The sequence below is a fragment of the Panulirus ornatus genome, chromosome 5 (assembly GCF_036320965.1).
Source record: "Panulirus ornatus isolate Po-2019 chromosome 5, ASM3632096v1, whole genome shotgun sequence".
In the NCBI taxonomy this organism is placed as follows: Eukaryota; Metazoa; Arthropoda; class Malacostraca; order Decapoda; family Palinuridae; genus Panulirus; species Panulirus ornatus.
In genome coordinates, this window is record NC_092228.1 from 23,897,938 (window position 1) to 23,917,673 (window position 19,736).

The 19,736-nt window shown below is 40.1% G+C and overlaps 1 protein-coding gene across 2 annotated transcripts in view; it reads right to left on the minus strand.

The window, feature by feature from the left end:
* The window catches only part of LOC139746784 (ionotropic receptor 21a-like), a 140,824-nt gene that overhangs the window by 108,709 nt on the left and 12,379 nt on the right, over positions 1 to 19,736 (minus strand). For both annotated transcript variants that reach the window (XM_071658343.1, XM_071658337.1), the window contains exon 3: positions 8,085 to 8,236. In XM_071658343.1, coding sequence (XP_071514444.1) covers positions 8,085 to 8,236 — 152 coding nt within the window. The remainder of the gene's footprint in view (positions 1 to 8,084; positions 8,237 to 19,736) is intronic.

Below are 19,736 nucleotides of genomic sequence, written 5' to 3' on the forward strand. Positions count from 1 at the left end.
CTCTCTTTCGCGCGACTATCAATTAACGCGTGATCCAATAACGCTCTCTGGCCATCTCTCCTACTTACAAACGTATACTTAAGTATATCTCTCTTTTTAAACCATGTATTCCCAATCACTAGTCCTTTTTCAGCACATAAATCTACAAGCTCTTCGCCATTTCCATTTGCAACACTAAACATCCCATATAAACCAATTATTCCCTCAACATCACATTAACATCCAAAAATCTCTCTTTCGCGCGCTTATCAATTAACACGTAATCCAGTAACGCTCTTTGGCCATCCTTCCTACTTACAAACGCATTCTTATGTATATCTCTCTTTTTAAACCAGGTATTCCCAATCATCAGTCCTTTTTCAGCATATAAATCTACATCCTATTCACCATTTCCATTTGCAACACTGAACATCCTATTTACACCAATTATTACCTCAAGTGCCACATTACTCACCTTTGCATCCAAATCACCCATCACTATAGCCCGGTCTAGAGCATCAAAACTACTAACACACTCACTGAGCTACTCCCAAAACACTTGCCACTCATGACATTTCTTCTCATGCCTAAGTGCATATGCACCAATAATCACCCATCTCTCTCCATCCACTTTCAGTTTTACCCATATTAATCAAGGTGAGTACTGTGGCAGTTGAGGGAATAATTGGTACACATGGGGTGTTCAGTGTTGTAAATGGAAATGGTGAAGAGCTTGTAGATTTATGTGCTGAAAAAGGACTGGTGACCGGGAATACCTAGTTTAAAGGCGAGATATACGTAAGTATACGTATGTAAGTAGGAGAGATGGCCAGAGAGCGTTATTGGAATACGTGTTAATTGATAGGCGCGCGAAAGAGAGACTTTTGGATTTTAATGTGCTGAGAGGTGTAACTGGAGGGATGTCTGATCATTATCTTGTGGAAGCGAAGATGAAGACTTGTAGGGGTTTTCAGAAAAGAAGAGAGAATGTTGGGGTGATGGGAATGGTGAGAGTTAGTGACATTAGGAAGGAGACTTGTGTGAGGAAGTACCAGGAGAGAATGAGTTCAGAATGGAAAAAGGTGAGAACAAAGGAGGTAAGTGGAGTGGGGCAGGAATGGGATGTATTTAGGGAATCAGTGACGGCTTGCGCAGAAGATGGTTGTGGCATGAGAAGCGTGGGAGGTGGGTTGATTAGAAAGGGTAGTGAGTGTTGGGATGAAGAAGTAAGATAATTAGTGAAAGAAAAGAGAGAGGCATTTGGACGATTTTTGCAGGGAAAAAAATGCGAATGAGTGGGAGATGTATAAAAGAAAGAGGGAGGAGGTCAAGAGAAAGGTGCAAGAGGTGGAAAAGAGGGCAAATGATAGTCGGGGTGAGAGAGTATCATTAAATTTTAGGGAGAAGAAAAAGATGTTATGGACGGAGGTAAATAGAGTGCGTAAGACAAAGGATCAAATGGGAACTTCAGTGAAGGGGGGTAATGGGGAGGTACTAACAAATAGTGGTAATGTGCGAAGGAGATCAGTGAGTATTTTGAAGGTTGGTTGAATGTGTTTGATGATAGAGTGACAGATATAGAGTGTTTTGGTCGAGGTGGTGTGCAAAGTGAGAGGGTTAGGGAAAATGATTTGGTTAACAGAGAAGAGGTAGTGAAAGCTTTGCGGAAGAAGAAAGCCGGCAAGGCAGCATGTTTCGATGGTATTGCAGTGTAAGATATTTAAAAGGGGGTGACTGTGTTGTTCACTGGTTGGTAAGATTACTTAGTGTATGTATGATTCATGGTGAGGTTCCTGAGGATTGGCGAAATGCTTGCATAGTGCCATTGTACAAAGGCAAAGGGGATAAGAGTGAGTGCTCAAATTACAGAGGTATAAGTTGGTTGAGTATTCCTAGTAAATTATATGGAAGGGTATTGATTGAGAGGGTGAAGGCATGTACAGAGCATCAGATTGGGGAAGAGCAGTGTAGTTTCAGAAGTGGTAGAGGATATGTCGATCAGGTGTTTGCTTTGAAGAATGTTTGTGAGAAATACTTAGAAAAGCAAATGGATTTGTATGTAGCATATATGGATCTGGAGAAGACATATGATAGAGTTGATAGAGATGCTCTCTGGAAGGTATTAAGAATATATAGTGTGGGAGGCAAGTTGTTAGAAGCCGTGAAAAGTTTTTATCGAGAATGTAAGGTATGTGTACGTGTAGGAAGAGGGGAAGGTGATTGGTTCTCAGTGAATGTAGGTTTGCGGCAGGGGTCTGTGAAGTCTCCATGGTTGTTTAATTTGTTTATGGATGAGGTTGTTAGGGAGGTGAATGCAAGAGTTTTGGAAAGAGTGGCAAGTATGCTGCCTGTTGTGGATGAGAGAGCTTGGGAAGTGAGTCAGTTGTTGTTCGCTGATGATACAGCGCTGGTGGCTGATTCATGTGAGAAACTGCAGAAGCTGGTGACTGAGTTTGGTAAAGTGTGTGAAAGAGAAAGTTAAGAGTGAATGTGAATAAAAGCAAGGTTATTAGGTACAGTAGGGTTGAGGGTCAAGTCAATTGGGAGGTATGTTTGAATGGAGAAAAACTGGAGGAAGTAAAGTGTTTTAGATATCTGGGAGTGGATCTGGCAGCAGATGGAACCATGGAAGCGGAAGTGAATCATAGGGTTGGGGAGGGGGCGAAAATTCTGGGAGCCTTGAAGAATGTTTGGAAGTCGAGAACATTATCTCGGAAAGCAAAAATGGGTATGTCTGAAGGAACAGTAGTTCCAGCAATGATGTATGGTTGCGAGGCGTGGGCTATGGAGGGAGTTGTGCGCAGGAGGGTGGATGTGCTGGAAATGAGATGTTTGAGGACAATATGTGGTGTGAGGTAGTTTGATCGAGTAAGTAATGTAAGGGTAAGAGAGAAGTGTTGAAATAAAAAGAATGTGGTTAAGAGAGCAGAAGAGTGTGTTTTGAAATGGTTTGGTCACATGGAGTGAGTGAGTGAGGAAACATTGACCAAGAGGATATATGTGTCAGAGGTGGAGGGAACGCGGAGAAGTGGGAGACCAAATTGGAGGTGGAAAGATGGAGTGAAAAAAATTTTAAGTGATCGGGGCCTAAACATGCAGGAGGGTGAAAGGCGTGCAAGTAATAGAGTAAATTGGAACGATGTGGTATACCGGGGTCGACGTGTTGTCAATGGATTGAACCAGGGAATGTGAAACGTCTGGGGCAAACCATGGAAAGTTCTGTGGGGCCTGGATGTGGAAAGGGAATTGTGGTTTCGCTGCATTATTACATGACAGCTAGAGACTGAGTGTGAACGAATTGGGCCTTTGTTGTCTTTTCCTAGCGCTTCCTGGCACACATGACGGGGGAGGGGATGTTATTCCATATGTGGCGGGGTGGCGATGGGAATAAATAAAGGCAGACAGTATGGTTTGTGTACATGTGTATATATGTATATGTCTATGTATGTATATATATGTGTACATTGAGATGAATAGATTGGTATATTTGCGTGTGTGAACGTGTATGTATATACAGGTGTATGAGGGTGGGTTGGGCAATTCTTTCGTCTGTTTCCTTGCGCTCCCTCGCTAACCCGGGAGACAGCGACAAAGCAAAATGATAAATATATATATATATATATATATATATATATATATATATATATATATATATATATATATATATATATATATATATATATATATATATACACAAATATACAAATGTATATATATATACATGTATATATATATATACATGGAAGGTAAGTTTGAATGGAGCAAAACTGGAGGAAGTAAAGTGTTTTAGATATCTAGGAGTAGATCTGGCAGCGGATGGAACCATGGAAGCGAAAGTGGATCATAGGGTGGGGGAGGGGGTGAAAATCCTGGGAGCCTTGAAGAATGTGTGGAAGTCGAGAACATTATCTCGGAAAGCAAAAATGGGTATGTTTGAAGGAATAGTGGTTCCAACAATGCTGTATGGTTGCGAGGCGTGGGCTATGGATAGAGTTGTGCGCAGGAGGATGGATGTGCTGGAAATGAGATGTTTGAGGACAATATGTGGTGTGAGGTGGTTTGATCGAGTAAGTAACGTAAGGGTAAGAGAGATGTGTGGAAATAAAAAGAGCGTGGTTGAGAGAGCAGAAGAAGGTGTTTTGAAATGGTTTGGGCACATGGAGAGAATGAGTGAGGAAAGATTGACCGAGAGAATATATCTGTCAAGGGTGGAGGGAACGAGGAGAGATGGGAGACCAAATTGGAGGTGGAAAGATTGAGTGAAAAAGATTTTGAGTGATCGGGGCCTGAGCATGCAGGAGGGTGAAATGCCTGCAATGAATAGAGTGAATTGGAGCGATGTGGTATACCGGGGTCGAGGTGCTGTCAATGGATTGAACCAGGGTATGTGAAGCGTCTGGGGTAAACCATGGAAAGTATGTGGGGCCTGGATGTGGAAAGGGCGCTGTGGTTTCGGTGCATTATTACATGACAGCTAGAGACTGAGTGTGAACGAATGGGGCCTTTGGTGTCTTTCCTAGCGCTACCTCGCACACATGAGGGGGGAGGGGGATGTTATTCCATGTGTGGCGAATTGGCGATGGGAACAAATAAAGGCAGACGGTATGAATTATGTACATGTGTATATCTGTATATGTCTGTGTGTGTATATATATGTGTACATTGAGGTGTATAGGTATGTATATTTGCGTGTGTGGACGTGTATGTATATACATGTGTATGTGGGCGGGTTGGGCCATTCTTTCGTGTGTTTCTTTGCGCTACCTCGCTAACGCGGGAGACAGCGACAAAGCAAAATAATAAATATATATATATATATATATATATATATATATATATATATATATATATACATTTATATATATATACATTTATACATATATACATATATATATATATATATATATATATATATATATAAATTTTTTTCTTTTTTTTTTGCTCTGTCGCTGTCTCCCGCGTTTGTGAGGTAGCGCAAGGAAACAGACGAAAGAAATGGCCCAACCCACCCCCATAGACATGTATATACATACGTCCACACACGGAAAATATACATACCTAAACAGCTTTCCATGGTTTACCCCAGACACTTCACATGCCCCGATTTATTCCACTGACAGCACGTCAACCCCGGTATACCACATCGCTCCAATTCACTCTATTCCTTGCCCTCCTTTCACCCTCCTGCATGTTCAGGCCCCGATCACACAAAATCTTTTTCACTTCATCTTTCCACCTCCAATTTGGTCTCCCTCTTCTCCTCGTTCCCTCCACCTCCGACACATATATCCTCTTGGTCAATCTTTCCTCACTCATTCTCTCCATGTGCCAAAACCATTTCAAAACACCCTCTTCTGCTCTCTCAACCACGCTCTTTTTATTTCCAAACATCTCTCTTACCCTTACGTTACTTACTCGATCAAACCACCTCACACCACACATTGTCCTCAAACATCTCATTTCCAGCACATCCATCCTCCTGCGCACAACTCTATCCACAGCCCACGCCTCGCAACCATACAACATTGTTGGAACCACTATTCCTTCAAACATACTCATTTTTGTTTTCCGAGATAATGTTCTCGACTTCCACACATTTTTCAAGGCTCCCAGAATTTTCGCCCCCTACCCCACCCTATGATCCATTTCCGCTTCCATGGTTCCATCCGCTGCCAGATCCACTCCCAGATATCTAAAACACTTCACTTCCTCCAGTTTTTCTCCATTCAAACTCACCTCCCAATTGACTTGACCCTCAACCCTACTGTACCTAATAACCTTGCTCTCATTCGCATTTACTCTTAACTTTCTTCTTTCACACACTTTACCAAACTCAGTCACCAGCTTCTGCAGTTTCTCACATGAATCAGCCACCAGCGCTGTATCATCAGCGAACAACAACTGACTCACTTCCCAAGCTCTCTCATCCCCAACAGACTTCATACTTGCCCCTCTTTCCAAAACTCTTGCATTCACCTCCCTAACAACCCCATCCATAAACAAATTAAACAACCATGGAGACATCACACACCCCTGCCGCAAACCTACATTCACTGAGAACCAATCACTTTCCTCTCTTCCTACACGTACAAATGCCTTACATCCTCGATAAAAACTTTTCACTGCTTCTAACAACTTACCTCCCACACCATATATTCTTAATATATATATATATATATATATATATATATATATATATATATATATATATATATATATATATATATATATATATACATATATATATATATATAAGTGGTAGAGGATGTGTGGATTAGGTGTTTGCTTTCAAGAATATATGTCAGAAATACTTAGAAGAGCAAATGGATTTGTATGTAGCATTTATGGATCTGGAGAAGGCATATGATAGAGTTGATAGAGATGCTCTGTGGAAGGTATTAAGAATATATGGTGTGGGAGGCAAGTTGTTAGAAGCAGTGAAAAGTTTTTATCGAGGATGTATGGCATGTGTACGTGTAGGAAGAGAGGAAAGTGATTGGTTCTCAGTGAATGTAGGTTTAAGACAGGGGTGTGTGATGTCTCCATGGTTGTTTAATTTGTTTATGGATGGGGTTGTTAGGAAGGTAAATGCAAGAGTTTTGGAAAGAGGGGCAAATATGAAGTCTGTTGGGGATGAGAGAGCTTCGGAAGTGAGTCAGTTGTTGTTCGCTGATGATACAGCGCTGGTGGCTGATTCATGTGAAAAACTGCAGAAGCTGGTGATTGAGTTTGGTAAAGTGTGTGAAACAAGAAAGTTAAGAGTAAATGTGAATAAGAGCAAGGTTATTAGGTACAGTAGGGTTGAGGGTCAAGTCAATTGGGAGGTAAGTTTGAATGGAGAAAAACTGGAGGAAGTAAAGTGTTTTAGATATCTGGGAGTGGATCTGGCAGCGGATGGAACCATGGAAGCGGAAGTAGATCTTAGGGTGGGGGAGGGGGCGAAAATCCTGGGAGCCTTGAAGAATGTGTGGAAGTCGAGAACATTATCTCGGAAAGCAAAAATGGGTATGTTTGAAGGAATAGTGGTTCCAACAATGTTGTATGGTTACGAGGCGTGGGCTATGGATAGAGTTGTACGCAGGAGGATGGATGTGCTGGAAATGAGATGTTTGAGGACAATGTGTGGTGTGAGGTGGTTTGATCGAGTAAGTAACGTAAGGGTAAGAGAGATGTGTGGAAATAAAAAGAGCGTGGTTGAGAGAGCAGAAGAGGGTTTGGGCACATGGAGAGAATGAGTGAGGAAAGATTGACCAAGAGGATATATGTGTCGGAGGTGGAGGGAACGAGGAGAAGTGGGAGACCAAATTGGAGGTGGAAAGATGTAGTGAAAAAGATTTTGTGTGATCGGGGCCTGAACATGCAGGAGTGTGAAAGGAGGGCAAGGAATAGAGTGAATTGGATCGATATGGTATACCGGGGTTGACGTGCTGTCAGTCGAATGAATCAGGGCATGTGAAGCGTCTGGGGTAAACCATGCAAAGATGTGTAGTTATGTGTATTTGCGTGTGTGGACGTATGTATAGACATGTGTATGGGGGTCAGGTTGGGCCATTTCTTTCGTCTGTTTCCTTGCGCTACCTCGCAAACGCGGGAGACAGCGACAAAGAAAAAAAAAAAAAAAAATATATATATATATATATATATATATATATATATATATATATATATACATATATATGTATATATATATATATATATATATATATATATATATATATATATATATATATATATATATATATATATATATATATATATATATATACTTGCCTTTCTGACAAATGACCGTCAAATATTTGCTTGATGTTACTATCTCTATTTGTATGGTGTTATAATCTTATTATACATTTACTTATATCATCATAGCCATCGCTTCTTTTAATGATTTGATAACTTCTGTACAATACCCTTTTAGAAGCCTCAGATATCGCTTGATATAAAGAATAATTTGGAAGTAGTCAGAAAGGCATATGCCAGCTAACTGGATTCCTAACCAAATAGATTTTTTTCTGACTAGACTGAGGCTTTTATGTGCATAATGCATGTGCCAATATTTCATCACTGTTCTGAGACATAACACTCTCCCTTTCCATGATATAAATTACCTCCGTTCTGTAAGGAGCAGTCATGTCCACCACCTGCAGATAGCGCCAAGAGACAAACCAATTGGCAAGTCCAATGTCAGCTTCGTGCCTCTGTAGCTGACCTATCAATCCAAACCAAGATCCGTTTTCTAACTCCTCACCCCAGTTCTCTCCTGAAAGGGTAAGAAATCCGTGAGTATACTCTTACGCACAACTGGATAACGTTATCTCAAAGTTAAGGGATGAAAAATATTATGGTTAAAACTACGTATAATACAATATATAAAGAATACAAAAAAATAGAAGCAAAGTAATTGTGTACAAATATTGACGTTAACAACAGCCCAGGTAAGATTTGAGACCAGATCTCTTTCCTTTGCAAAACTTTAGATTTAAGACATCATACAAAATACACTTTCTCGATGTGCAGTTTTATAACAAGTTATGATACGATGCTACACTCGGACCTGAAACGACACAGTGTAACATCGCAATTTGCTACTACTTGTACACTCTCAAAAAACTTAATGTACTAGTAGTTTTCAAATATGACACCATGAAGAAAGCCCTCATCAAAAATACCCGTATCAAATAATACAGGTGTTGTTTATAAAGTCCCTTGTAAAGACTGTGACCAATTGTATATTGGACATTCGGGGAAAGATTTGGAAACTAGGATCTCACAACATACTTATAGCGGTAGAATAGCCCAACAGAGCAACTGCTTATTTCAACATAAAGCTGCCGTCGATCATTATATTGACTGGGATAGAGATAAAACCATAGATGAATCAAATTCTTTCAGAAAAGAAATGTAACTGAATCATGTTTGATCTCTGGCACATATAATCATACTGAAAATATGTCCTTTGTAAATTGTAAATGTGACAAACTGTTAACTAGAATACTTATTAAGAAGTATCCACCAGAATAACCGTGTCCACACATAATGTAAGGAGAAAAAGATCCGATGTCAGGTCACATGATTAGTGCCCACCTGCACTCCGAGGGGATTTATGAAGCCCAGCCTCACTGCTACCTCTGTGCTTTTAAGATCCTCAACATATGCTCTGTGAGCATGTGTTGAACGAAAGTACTCACAATTCTTATTTTCTCTCCTCAGTGGTGATGAGGATTCCTTGTGTGCCTTAGGCTATGAATTAAGCTTTGTGTGCTCTGACAGGGAAGCAAGCTGTATTGATGTCACAAAGTCGATTTGCAATTTAGAGAAAGACAGTAATTTAATTAATGATGAAATTAATTTCTGTAAAGGTTTAGTGTATACCAGTTTGTCAAAACCAGTGGAACCTAATTGCAGTAAAAGATTATAAGAGCTATCAACACCTTAAAAAAGACAATTGTATACATATATATATATATATATATATATATATATATATATATATATATATATATATATATATATATATATATATATATATTTTTTTTTTTTTTTTTTTTTTTTTTGCTTTGTCGCTGTCTCCCGCGTTTGCGAGGTACCGCAAGGAAACAGACGAAAGAAATGGCCCAACCCACCCCCATACACATGTATATACATACACGTCCACACACGCAAATATACATACCTACACAGCTTTCCATGGTTTACCCCAGACGCTTCACCTGCCCTGATTCAATCCACTGACAGCACGTCAACCCCGGTATACCACATCGCTCCAATTCACTCTATTCCTTGCCCTCCTTTCACCCTCCTGCATGTTCAGGCCCCGATCACACAAAATCTTTTTCACTCCATCTTTCAACCTCCAATTTGGTCTCCCTCTTCTCCTCGTTCCCTCCACCTCCGACACATATATCCTCTTGGTCAATCTTTCCTCACTCATTCTCTCCATGTGCCAAAACCATTTCAAAACACCCTCTTCTGCTCTCTCAACCACGCTCTTTTTATTTCCACACATCTCTCTCACCCTTACGTTACTTACTCGATCAAACCACCTCAAACCACACATTGTCCCCAAACATCTCGTTTCCAGCACATCCATCCTCCTGCGCACAACTCTATCAATATCCCACAACTCGCAACCATACAACAGTGTTGGAACCACTATTCCTTCAAACATACCCATTTTTGCTTTCCGAGATAATGTTCTCGACTTCCACACATTCTTCAAGGCTCCCAGAATTTTCGCCCCCTCCCCCACCCTATGATCCATTTCCGCTTCCATGGTTCAATCCGCTGCCAGATCCACTTCCAGATATCTAAAACATTTCACTTCCTCCAATTTTTCTCCATTCAAACTCACCTCCCAATTGACTTGACCCTCATCCCTACTGTACCTAATAACCTTGCTCTTATTCTTATATATGTATATATATGTATATATGTATATATATATATATATATATATATATATATATATATATATATATATATATATATATATATATATATATATAATTATATATATATATATATATATATATATATATATATATATATATATATTTCATTTCTTTCAAACTATTCGCCATTTCCTGCATTAGCAAGGTAGCGTTAAGAACAGAGGACTGGGCCTATGAAAGAATATCCTCACCTGGTCCCCTTCTCTGTTCATTCTCTTGGAAAATTAAAAAAAAAAAAAAAAGGGGAGGATTTCCAGCCCCCGCTCCCTCCCCTTTTAGTCGCCTTCTACAACATATATATATATATATATATATATATATATATATATATATATATATATATATATATATATATTTTTTTTTTTTTTTTTTTTTTTATACTTTGTCGCTGTCTCCCGCGTTTGCGAGGTAGCGCAAGGAAACAGACGAAAGAAATGGCCCAACCCCCCCCCCCATACACATGTACATACACACGTCCACACACGCAAATATACATACCTACACAGCTTTCCATGGTTTACCCCAGACGCTTCACATGCCTTGATTCACTCCACTGACAGCACGTCAACCCCTGTATACCACATCGCTCCAATTCACTCTACTCCTTGCCCTCCTTTCACCCTCCTGCATGTTCAGGCCCCGATCACACAAAATCTTTTTCACTCCATCTTTCCACCTCCAATTTGGTCTCCCTCTTCTCCTCGTTCCCTCCACCTCCGACACATATATCCTCTTGGTCAATCTTTCCTCACTCATTCTCTCCATGTGCCCAAACCATTTCAAAACACCCTCTTCTGCTCTCTCAACCACGCTCTTTTTATTTCCACACATCTCTCTTACCCTTACGTTACTTACTCGATCAAACCACCTCACACCACACATTGTCCTCAAACATCTCATTTCCAGCACATCCATCCTCCTGCGCACAACTCTATCCATAGCCCACGCCTCGCAACCATACAACATTGTTGGAACCACTATTCCTTCAAACATACCCATTTTTGCTTTCCGAGATAATGTTCTCGACTTCCACACATTTTTCAAGGCTCCCAAAATTTTCGCCCCCTCCCCCACCCTATGATCCACTTCCGCTTCCATGGTTCCATCCGCTGACAGATCCACTCCCAGATATCTAAAACACTTCACTTCCTCCAGTTTTTCTCCATTCAAACTCACCTCCCAATTGACTTGACCCTCAACCCTACTGTACCTAATAACCTTGCTCTTATTCACATTTACTCTTAACTTTCTTCTTCCACACACTTTACCAAACTCAGTCACCAGATTCTGCAGTTTCTCACATGAATCAGCCACCAGCGCTGTATCATCAGCGAACAACAACTGACTCACTTCCCAAGCTCTCTCATCCCCAACAGACTTCATACTTGCCCCTCTTTCCAGGACTCTTGCATTTACCTCCCTAACAACCCCATCCATAAACAAATTAAACAACCATGGAGACATCACACACCCCTGCCGCAAACCTACATTCACTGAGAACCAATCACTTTCCTCTCTTCCTACACGTACACATGCCTTACATCCTCGATAAAAACTTTTCACTGCTTCTAACAACTTGCCTCCCACACCATATATTCTTAATACCTTCCACAGAGCATCTCTATCAACTCTATCATATGCCTTCTCCAGATCCATAAATGCTACATACAAATCCATTTGCTTTTCTAAGTATTTCTCACATACATTCTTCAAAGCAAACACCTGATCCACACATCCTCTACCACTTCTGAAACCGCACTGCTCTTCCCCAATCTGATGCTCTGTACATGCCTTCACCCTCTCAATCAATACCCTCCCATATAATTTACCAGGAATACTCAACAAACTTATACCTCTGTAATTTGAGCACTCACTCTTATCCCCTTTGCCTTTGTACAATGGCACTATGCACGCATTCCGCCAATCCTCAGGCACCTCACCATGAGTCATACATACATTAAATAACCTTACCAACCAGTCAACAATACAGTCACCCCCTTTTTTAATAAATTCCACTGCAATACCATCCAAACCCGCTGCCTTGCCGGCTTTCATCTTCCGCAAAGCTTTTACTAACTCTTCTCTGTTTACCAAATCATTTTCCCTAACCCTCTCACTTTGCACACCACCTCGACCAAAACACCCTATATCTGCCACTCTGTCATCAGACACATTCAACAAACCTTCAAAATACTCATTCCATCTCCTTCTCACATCACCACTACTTGTTATCACCTCCCCATTTACGCCCTTCACTGAAGTTCCCATTTGCTCCCTTGTCTTACGCACCCTATTTACCTCCTTCCAGAACATCTTTTTATTCTCCCTAAAATTTACTGATAGTCTCTCACCCCAACTCTCATTTGCCCTTTTTTTCACCTCTTGCACCTTTCTCTTGACCTCCTGTCTCTTTCTTTTATACTTCTCCCACTCAATTGCATTTTTTCCCTGCAAAAATCGTCCAAATGCCTCTCTCTTCTCTTTCACTTATACTCTTACTTCTTCATCCCACCACTCACTACCCTTTCTAAACAGCCCACCTCCCACTCTTCTCATGCCACAAGCATCTTTTGCGCAATCCATCACTGATTCCCTAAATACATCCCATTCCTCCCCCACTCCCCTTACTTCCATTGTTCTCACCTTTCTGTACACAGTCTCTCCTGGTACTTCCCCACACAGGTCTCCTTCCCAAGCTCACTTACTCTCACCACCTTCTTCACCCCAACATATATATATGTATATATATATATATATATATATATATATATATATATATATATATATTTTTTTTTTTATAATTTGTCGCTGTCTCCCGCGTTTGCGACGTAGCGCAAGGAAACAGACGAAAGAAATGGCCCAACCCCCCCCCCATACACATGTATATACATACGTCCACACACGCAAATATATATACCTACACAGCTTTCCATGGTTTACCCCAGACGCTTCACATGACCCGATTCAATCCACTGACAGCACGTCAAACCCGGTATACCACATCGCTCCAATTCACTCTATTCCTTGCCCTCCTTTCACCCTCCTGCATGTTCAGGCCCCGATCACACAAAATCTTTTTCACTCCATCTCTCCACCTCTAATTTGGTCTCCCTCTTCTCCTTGCTCCCTCCACCTCCGACGCATATATCCTCTTGGTCAATCTTTCCTCACTCATCCTCTCCATGTGCCCAAACCACTTCAAAACACCCTCTTCTGCTCTCTCAACCACGCTCTTTTTATTTCCACACATCTCTCTTACCCTTACGTTACTCACTCGATCAAACCACCTCACACCACACATTGTCCTCAAACATTTCATTTCCAGCACATCCATCCTCCTGCGCACAACTCTATCCATAGCCCACGCCTCGCAACCATACAACATTGTTGGAACCACTATTCCTTCAAACATACCCATTTTTGCTTTCCGAGATAATGTTCTCGACTTCCACACATTCTTCAAGGCCCCCAAAATTTTCGCCCCCTCCCCCACCCGATGATCCACTTCCGCTTCCATGGTTCCATCCGCTGCCAGATCCACTCCCAGATATCTAAAACAATTCACTTCCTCCAGTTTCTCTCCATTCAAACTCACCTCCCAATTGACTTGACCCTCAACCCTATTGTACCTAATAACCTTGCTCTTATTCACATTATATATATATATATATATATATATATATATATATATATATATATATATATATATATATATATATATATATATATATATATATATATATATGGCCAGAGAGATGGCCAGAGAGCGTTATTGGATTACGTGTTATTTGACAGGCGTGCGATAGGGAGACTTTTGGATGTCAATGTGCTGAGAGGTGCAACTGGAGGGATGTCTGATCATTATCTTGTGGAGGCTAAGGTGAAGACTTGTATTGGTTTTCAGAAAAGAAGAGTGAATGTTGGGGTGAAGAGAGTGGTGAGAGTAAGTGAGCTTGGGAAGGAGACCTGTGTGAGGAAGTACCAGGAGAGACTGAGTACAGAATGGAAAAAGGTGAGAGCAATGGAAGTAAGAGGAGTGGGGGAGGAATGGGATGTATTTAGGGAATCAGTGATGTATTGCGCAAAAGATGCCTGTGGCATGAGAAGAGTGGGAGGTGGGTTGATTAGAAAGGGTAGTGAGTGGTGGGATGAAGAAGTAAGAGTATTAGTGAAAGAGAAGAGAGAGGCATTTGGACGATTTTTGCAGGGAAAAATTGCAAGTGAGTGGGAGATGTATAAAAGAAAGAGACAGGAGGTCAAGAGAAAGGTGCAAGAGGTGAAAAAAGGGCAAATGAGAGTTGGGTTGAGAGAGTATCATTAAATTTTAGGGAGAATAAAAAGATGTTCTGGAAGGAGGAAAATAAAGTGCGTAAGACAAGGGAGCAAATGGGAACTTTAGTGAAGGGCGCAAATGGGGAGGTGATAACAAGTAGTGGTGATGTGAGAAGGAGATGGAGTGAGTATTTTGAAGGTTTGTTGAATGTGTTTGATGATAGAGTGGCAGATATAGGGTGTTTTGGTCGAGGTGGTGTGCAAAGTGAGAGGGTTAGGGAAAATGATTTGGTAAACAGAGAAGAGGTAGTGAAAGCTTTGCGGAAGATGAAAGCCGGCAAGGCAGCAGGTTTGGATGGTATTACAGTGGAATTTATTAAAAAAGGGGGTGACTGTATTGTTGACTGGTTGGTAAGGTTATTTAATGTATGTATGAATCATGGTGAGGTGCCTGAGGATTGGCGGAATGAGTGCATAGTGCCATTGTACAAAGGCAAAGGGGATAAGAGTGAGTGCTCAAATTACAGAGGTATAAGTTTGTTGAGTATTCCTGGTAAATTATATGGGAGGGTATTGATTGAGAGGGTGAAGGCATGTACAGAGCATCAGACTGGGGAAGAGCAGTGTGGTTTCAGAAGTGGTAGAGGATGTGTGGATCAGGTGTTTGCTTTGAAGAATGTATGTGAGAAATACTTAGAAAAGCAAATGGATTTGTATGTAGCATTTATGGATATGGAGAAGGCATATGATAGAGTTGATAGAGATGCCCTGTGGAAGGTATTAAGAATATATGGTGTGGGAGGAAAGTTGTTAGAAGCAGTGAAAAGTTTTTATCGAGGATGTAAGGCATGTGCACGGGTAGGAAGAGAGGAAAGTGATTGGTTCTCAGTGAATGTAGGTTTGCGGCAGGGGTGTGTGATGTCTCCATGGTTGTTTAATTTGTTTATGGAAGGGGTTGTTAGGGAGGTAAATGCAAGAGTTTTGGAAAGAGGGGCAAGTATGAAGTCTGTTGGGGATGAGAGAGCTTGGGAAATGAGTCAGTTGTTGTTCGCTGATGATACAGCGCTGGTGGCTGATTCATGTGAGAAACTGCAGAAGCTGGTGACTGAGTTTGGTAAAGTGTGTGGAAGAAGAAAGCTAAGAGTAAATGTGAATAAGAGCAAGGTCATTAGGTACAGTAGGGTTGAGGGTCAAGTCAATTGTGAGGTGAGTTTGAATGGAGAAAAACTGGAGGAAGTGAAGTATTTTAGATATCTGGGAGTGGATCTGGCAGCGGATGGAACCATGGAAGCGGAAGTGGATCATAGGGTGGGGGAGGGGGTGAAAATTCTGGGAGTCTTGAAAAATGTTTGGAAGTCGAGAACATTATCTCGGAAAGCAAAAATGTGTATGTTTGAAGGAATAGTGGTTCCAACAATGTTGTATGGTTGCGAGGCGTGGGCTATGGATAGAGTTGTGCGGAGGAGGATGGATGTGCTGGAAATGAGATGTTTGAGGACAATGTGTGGTGTGAGGTGGTTTGATCGAGTAAGTTACGTAAGGGTAAGAGAGATGTGTGGAAATAAGAAGAGCGTGGTTGAGAGAACAGACGAGGGTGTTTTGAAGTGGTTTGGGCACATGGAGAGAATGAGTGAGGAAAGACTGACCAAGAGGATATATATGTCGGAGGTGGCGGGAACGAGGAGAAGAGGGAGACCAAATTGGAGGTGGAAAGATGGAGTGAAAAAGATTTTGTTTGATCGGGGCCTGAACATGCAGGAGGGTGAAAGGAGGGCAAGGAATAGAGTGAATTGGAGCGATGTGGTATACCGGGGTTGACGTGCTGTCAGTGGATTAAATCAAGGCATGTGAAGCGTCTGGGGTAAACCATGGAAAGCTGTGTAGGTATGTATATTTGCGTGTGTGGACGTATGTATATACATGTGTATGGGGGGAGGTTGGGCCATTTCTTTCGTCTGTTTCCTTGCGCTACCTCGCAAACGCGGGAGACAGCGACAAAGTATAATAAAAAAAAAAATAATAATATATATATATATATTCCTATGAGTCCACGGGGAAAATGAAACACGAAAAGTTCCCAAGTGCACTTTCGTGTAATAATCACATCATCAGGGGAGACACAAGAGAGGAATATAATAGTCAGTTGATATACATGTTTGGGACAATCACATGTTTACCAAATGGCGTCCTAGCTTCGTCTCTTCGATGTATATCAACTGACTATTATATTCCTCTCTTGTTTCTCCCCTGATGATGTGATTATTACATGAAAGTGCACTTGGGAACTTATTATGTTTCATTTTCCCCGTGGACTCATAGGAATATCCTGATCACGCGCAAAATTGTGATCCTTTCCAACATATATATATATATATATATATATATATATATATATATATATATATATATATATATATATATATATATATATATATATATATATTACTAAAGCGGATAAGGATAACACTGTTGTGATTTTGGACAAAAGTAACTATTTATCTAAAATAAATGATCTAAATGATGACACAACTTATTCTAAACCAGTATGAATCCCCTAGAAATAGTTAATTCACATTTCAATAAAGAATTGAAGTTGTTGTTGAAAGGTAATGGTTCTCTTATCAAAAGTTTGTCATCTTTGTCCCATTCATTGCCATGTACGTATGGACTTATCAAAAAGCATAAACAAAATTTTCCAGCAAGACCTATAGTGAGTTCAGTAGGCTCCATCACATATAGATAGTTTGTCAAAATGGTTAGTTTCTTTATTGAGCACTTTACTGGGTAAGATATCAAATTCTAATATCATAAACAATGTAGATTCAGTTAACAATCTTAACAATATCATTGTTAGATATGATTTCAAACTTAGCTTTGATGTTTTCTCACTTTTCACAAAAGTTCCAGTTGATGACCTTTTAGAATATTTGTTTCATGTATTGGATGGTATTCATTTACCTGTTTCAAAGTTGTTTTCATTGAACTGATAAAATTGTGTATAAAAGATTGTGTATTTCAATTCAATGGAAATTGTTATGCTCGAATATTTGGTATGGCAATGTGTAACCCTCTTTCAATTGTACTAATTAATCTTTATATGTAATTCTTTGAAACAAAATTACTAAAGGATGTCTTACTTCGAATGCAATTTGGTTTAGGTATGTACATGATGTTCTTTGTGTTTGGCCAACAGATGAAAATTTACAAATATTTCTCCCCTTACTTAACAACTTAGCACCTTCCATCAAATTTACTGTAGAAAATGAAAATAATGGTATGTTACCATATTTAGATTGCTTAATCCATAGGCAAGGAAACAAGTTTAAGCTTACCATATACAGAAAACCTACCAATGTATGCTCATACATCCATTATTACTCATCTCAACATGACAGTTATCATCATTTCAATCAATGTTCTTTAGGGCATTAATTATTTGCAGTCCACAGTATATTGATGATTTTGAGAAGATTTATTCTATTCGTTCTAAGTTAAAGTACCCTATATTCTTCATTGATAAATCCCTAAAGTTAGCAAAGAAATTATTTTATAAGGTTGAGCCCAAACATCAATTGACAACAAGAATCTTTTACTTCTCCCTTTTAATAATAATTTCACTTTGCTTTCGGTGTTGTTTAAATCCTTTAATGTACATGTTGTCTTCAGCAACAATAAAACGATAAAGAATATCTTAATCAGGAATTCACCAGAAATTTCTCCTGGGTACATTTATAAAGTGCCACGTAGAAATTGTGATAAGTTTTATGTTCGGCAGCCTTGTAAGGATCTTTCTGTTAGACGTAAGCAAAATAAGTAAAGTATAAGAACGGAACAAGAATCAAATGCCTTGTTTAATTACGTTAAAAACTATCATCATTGTATTGACTGGAGTAATGCCATCTCAGTTATTAACTGTAACTCCATTACCATGAAAATATCATTGAATCCTTTATTATAAAACACACAAAGAATTATTATGTTAATATTAGTGATGGTTTATACAAATTGGATAACTTTATTGTTGAAAAAATTTGTAAAATAATGAAATTATGATAAGCTAGTTGCCTGTCTTGGACAATTGCATGTTTACCAAATGGCTTCCTAGCTACGTTTCTTCGTTGTATATCAACTGACTGTTATGTTTTCCTCCTGTGTCTCCCCTGATGATGTGATTATTACACGAAAGTGCACTTGGGAACTTATCGTGGGAGGCAAGTTGCTAGAAGAAGTGAAAAGTTTTTATCGAGGGTGTAAGGCATATGTAGGAGTAGGAAGAGAGGAAAGTGATTGGTTCTCAGAAATTTCGGTTTGCGGCAGGGGTGGGTGATGTCTCCATGGTTGTTTAATTTGTTTATGGATGGGGTTGCTAGGGAGGTGAATGCAAGAGTTTTGGAGAGAGGGGCAAGTATGTAGTCTGTTATGGATGAGAGAGCTTGGGAAATGAGTCAGTTGCTGTTCGCTGATGATACAGCGCTTGTGGCTGATTCAGGTGAGAAAGCGCACAAGCTGGTGAATCAGTTTGGTAAAGTGTGTGAAAGAAGAAAGCTTAGAGTAAATGTGAATAAGAGCAAGGTTACTAGGTATAGTAGGGTTGAGGGACAAGTTAATTGAGAGATAAGTTTGAATGGAGAAACACTGAAGGAAGTGAAGTGTTTAGATATCTAGGAGTGGATTTAGCAGTGGATGGAACCATGGAAGCGGAAGTGAATCACAGGGTGGGGGAAGGCCGAAAGTTAGGGGAGCGTTGAAAAATGTGTGCAAGGCCAGAACATTATCTTGAAAAGCAAAAATGGGTGTGTTTGAAGGACTAGTGATTCCAGCAATGTTATATGATTACGAGGCGTGGACTTTAGATAGGGTTGTGCGGAGGAAGGTGGATGTGCTGGAAATGAGATGTTTAGGACAATATGTGGTGAGGTGGTTTGACCAAACGAAAGGGTAAAAGAGGTGTGTGGTAATGGAAAGAGTGTGGAAAAGACAGCAAAAGAAGGTGTATTGAAATGGCTTGGTCACATGGAGGTAATGAGTGAGGAAAAA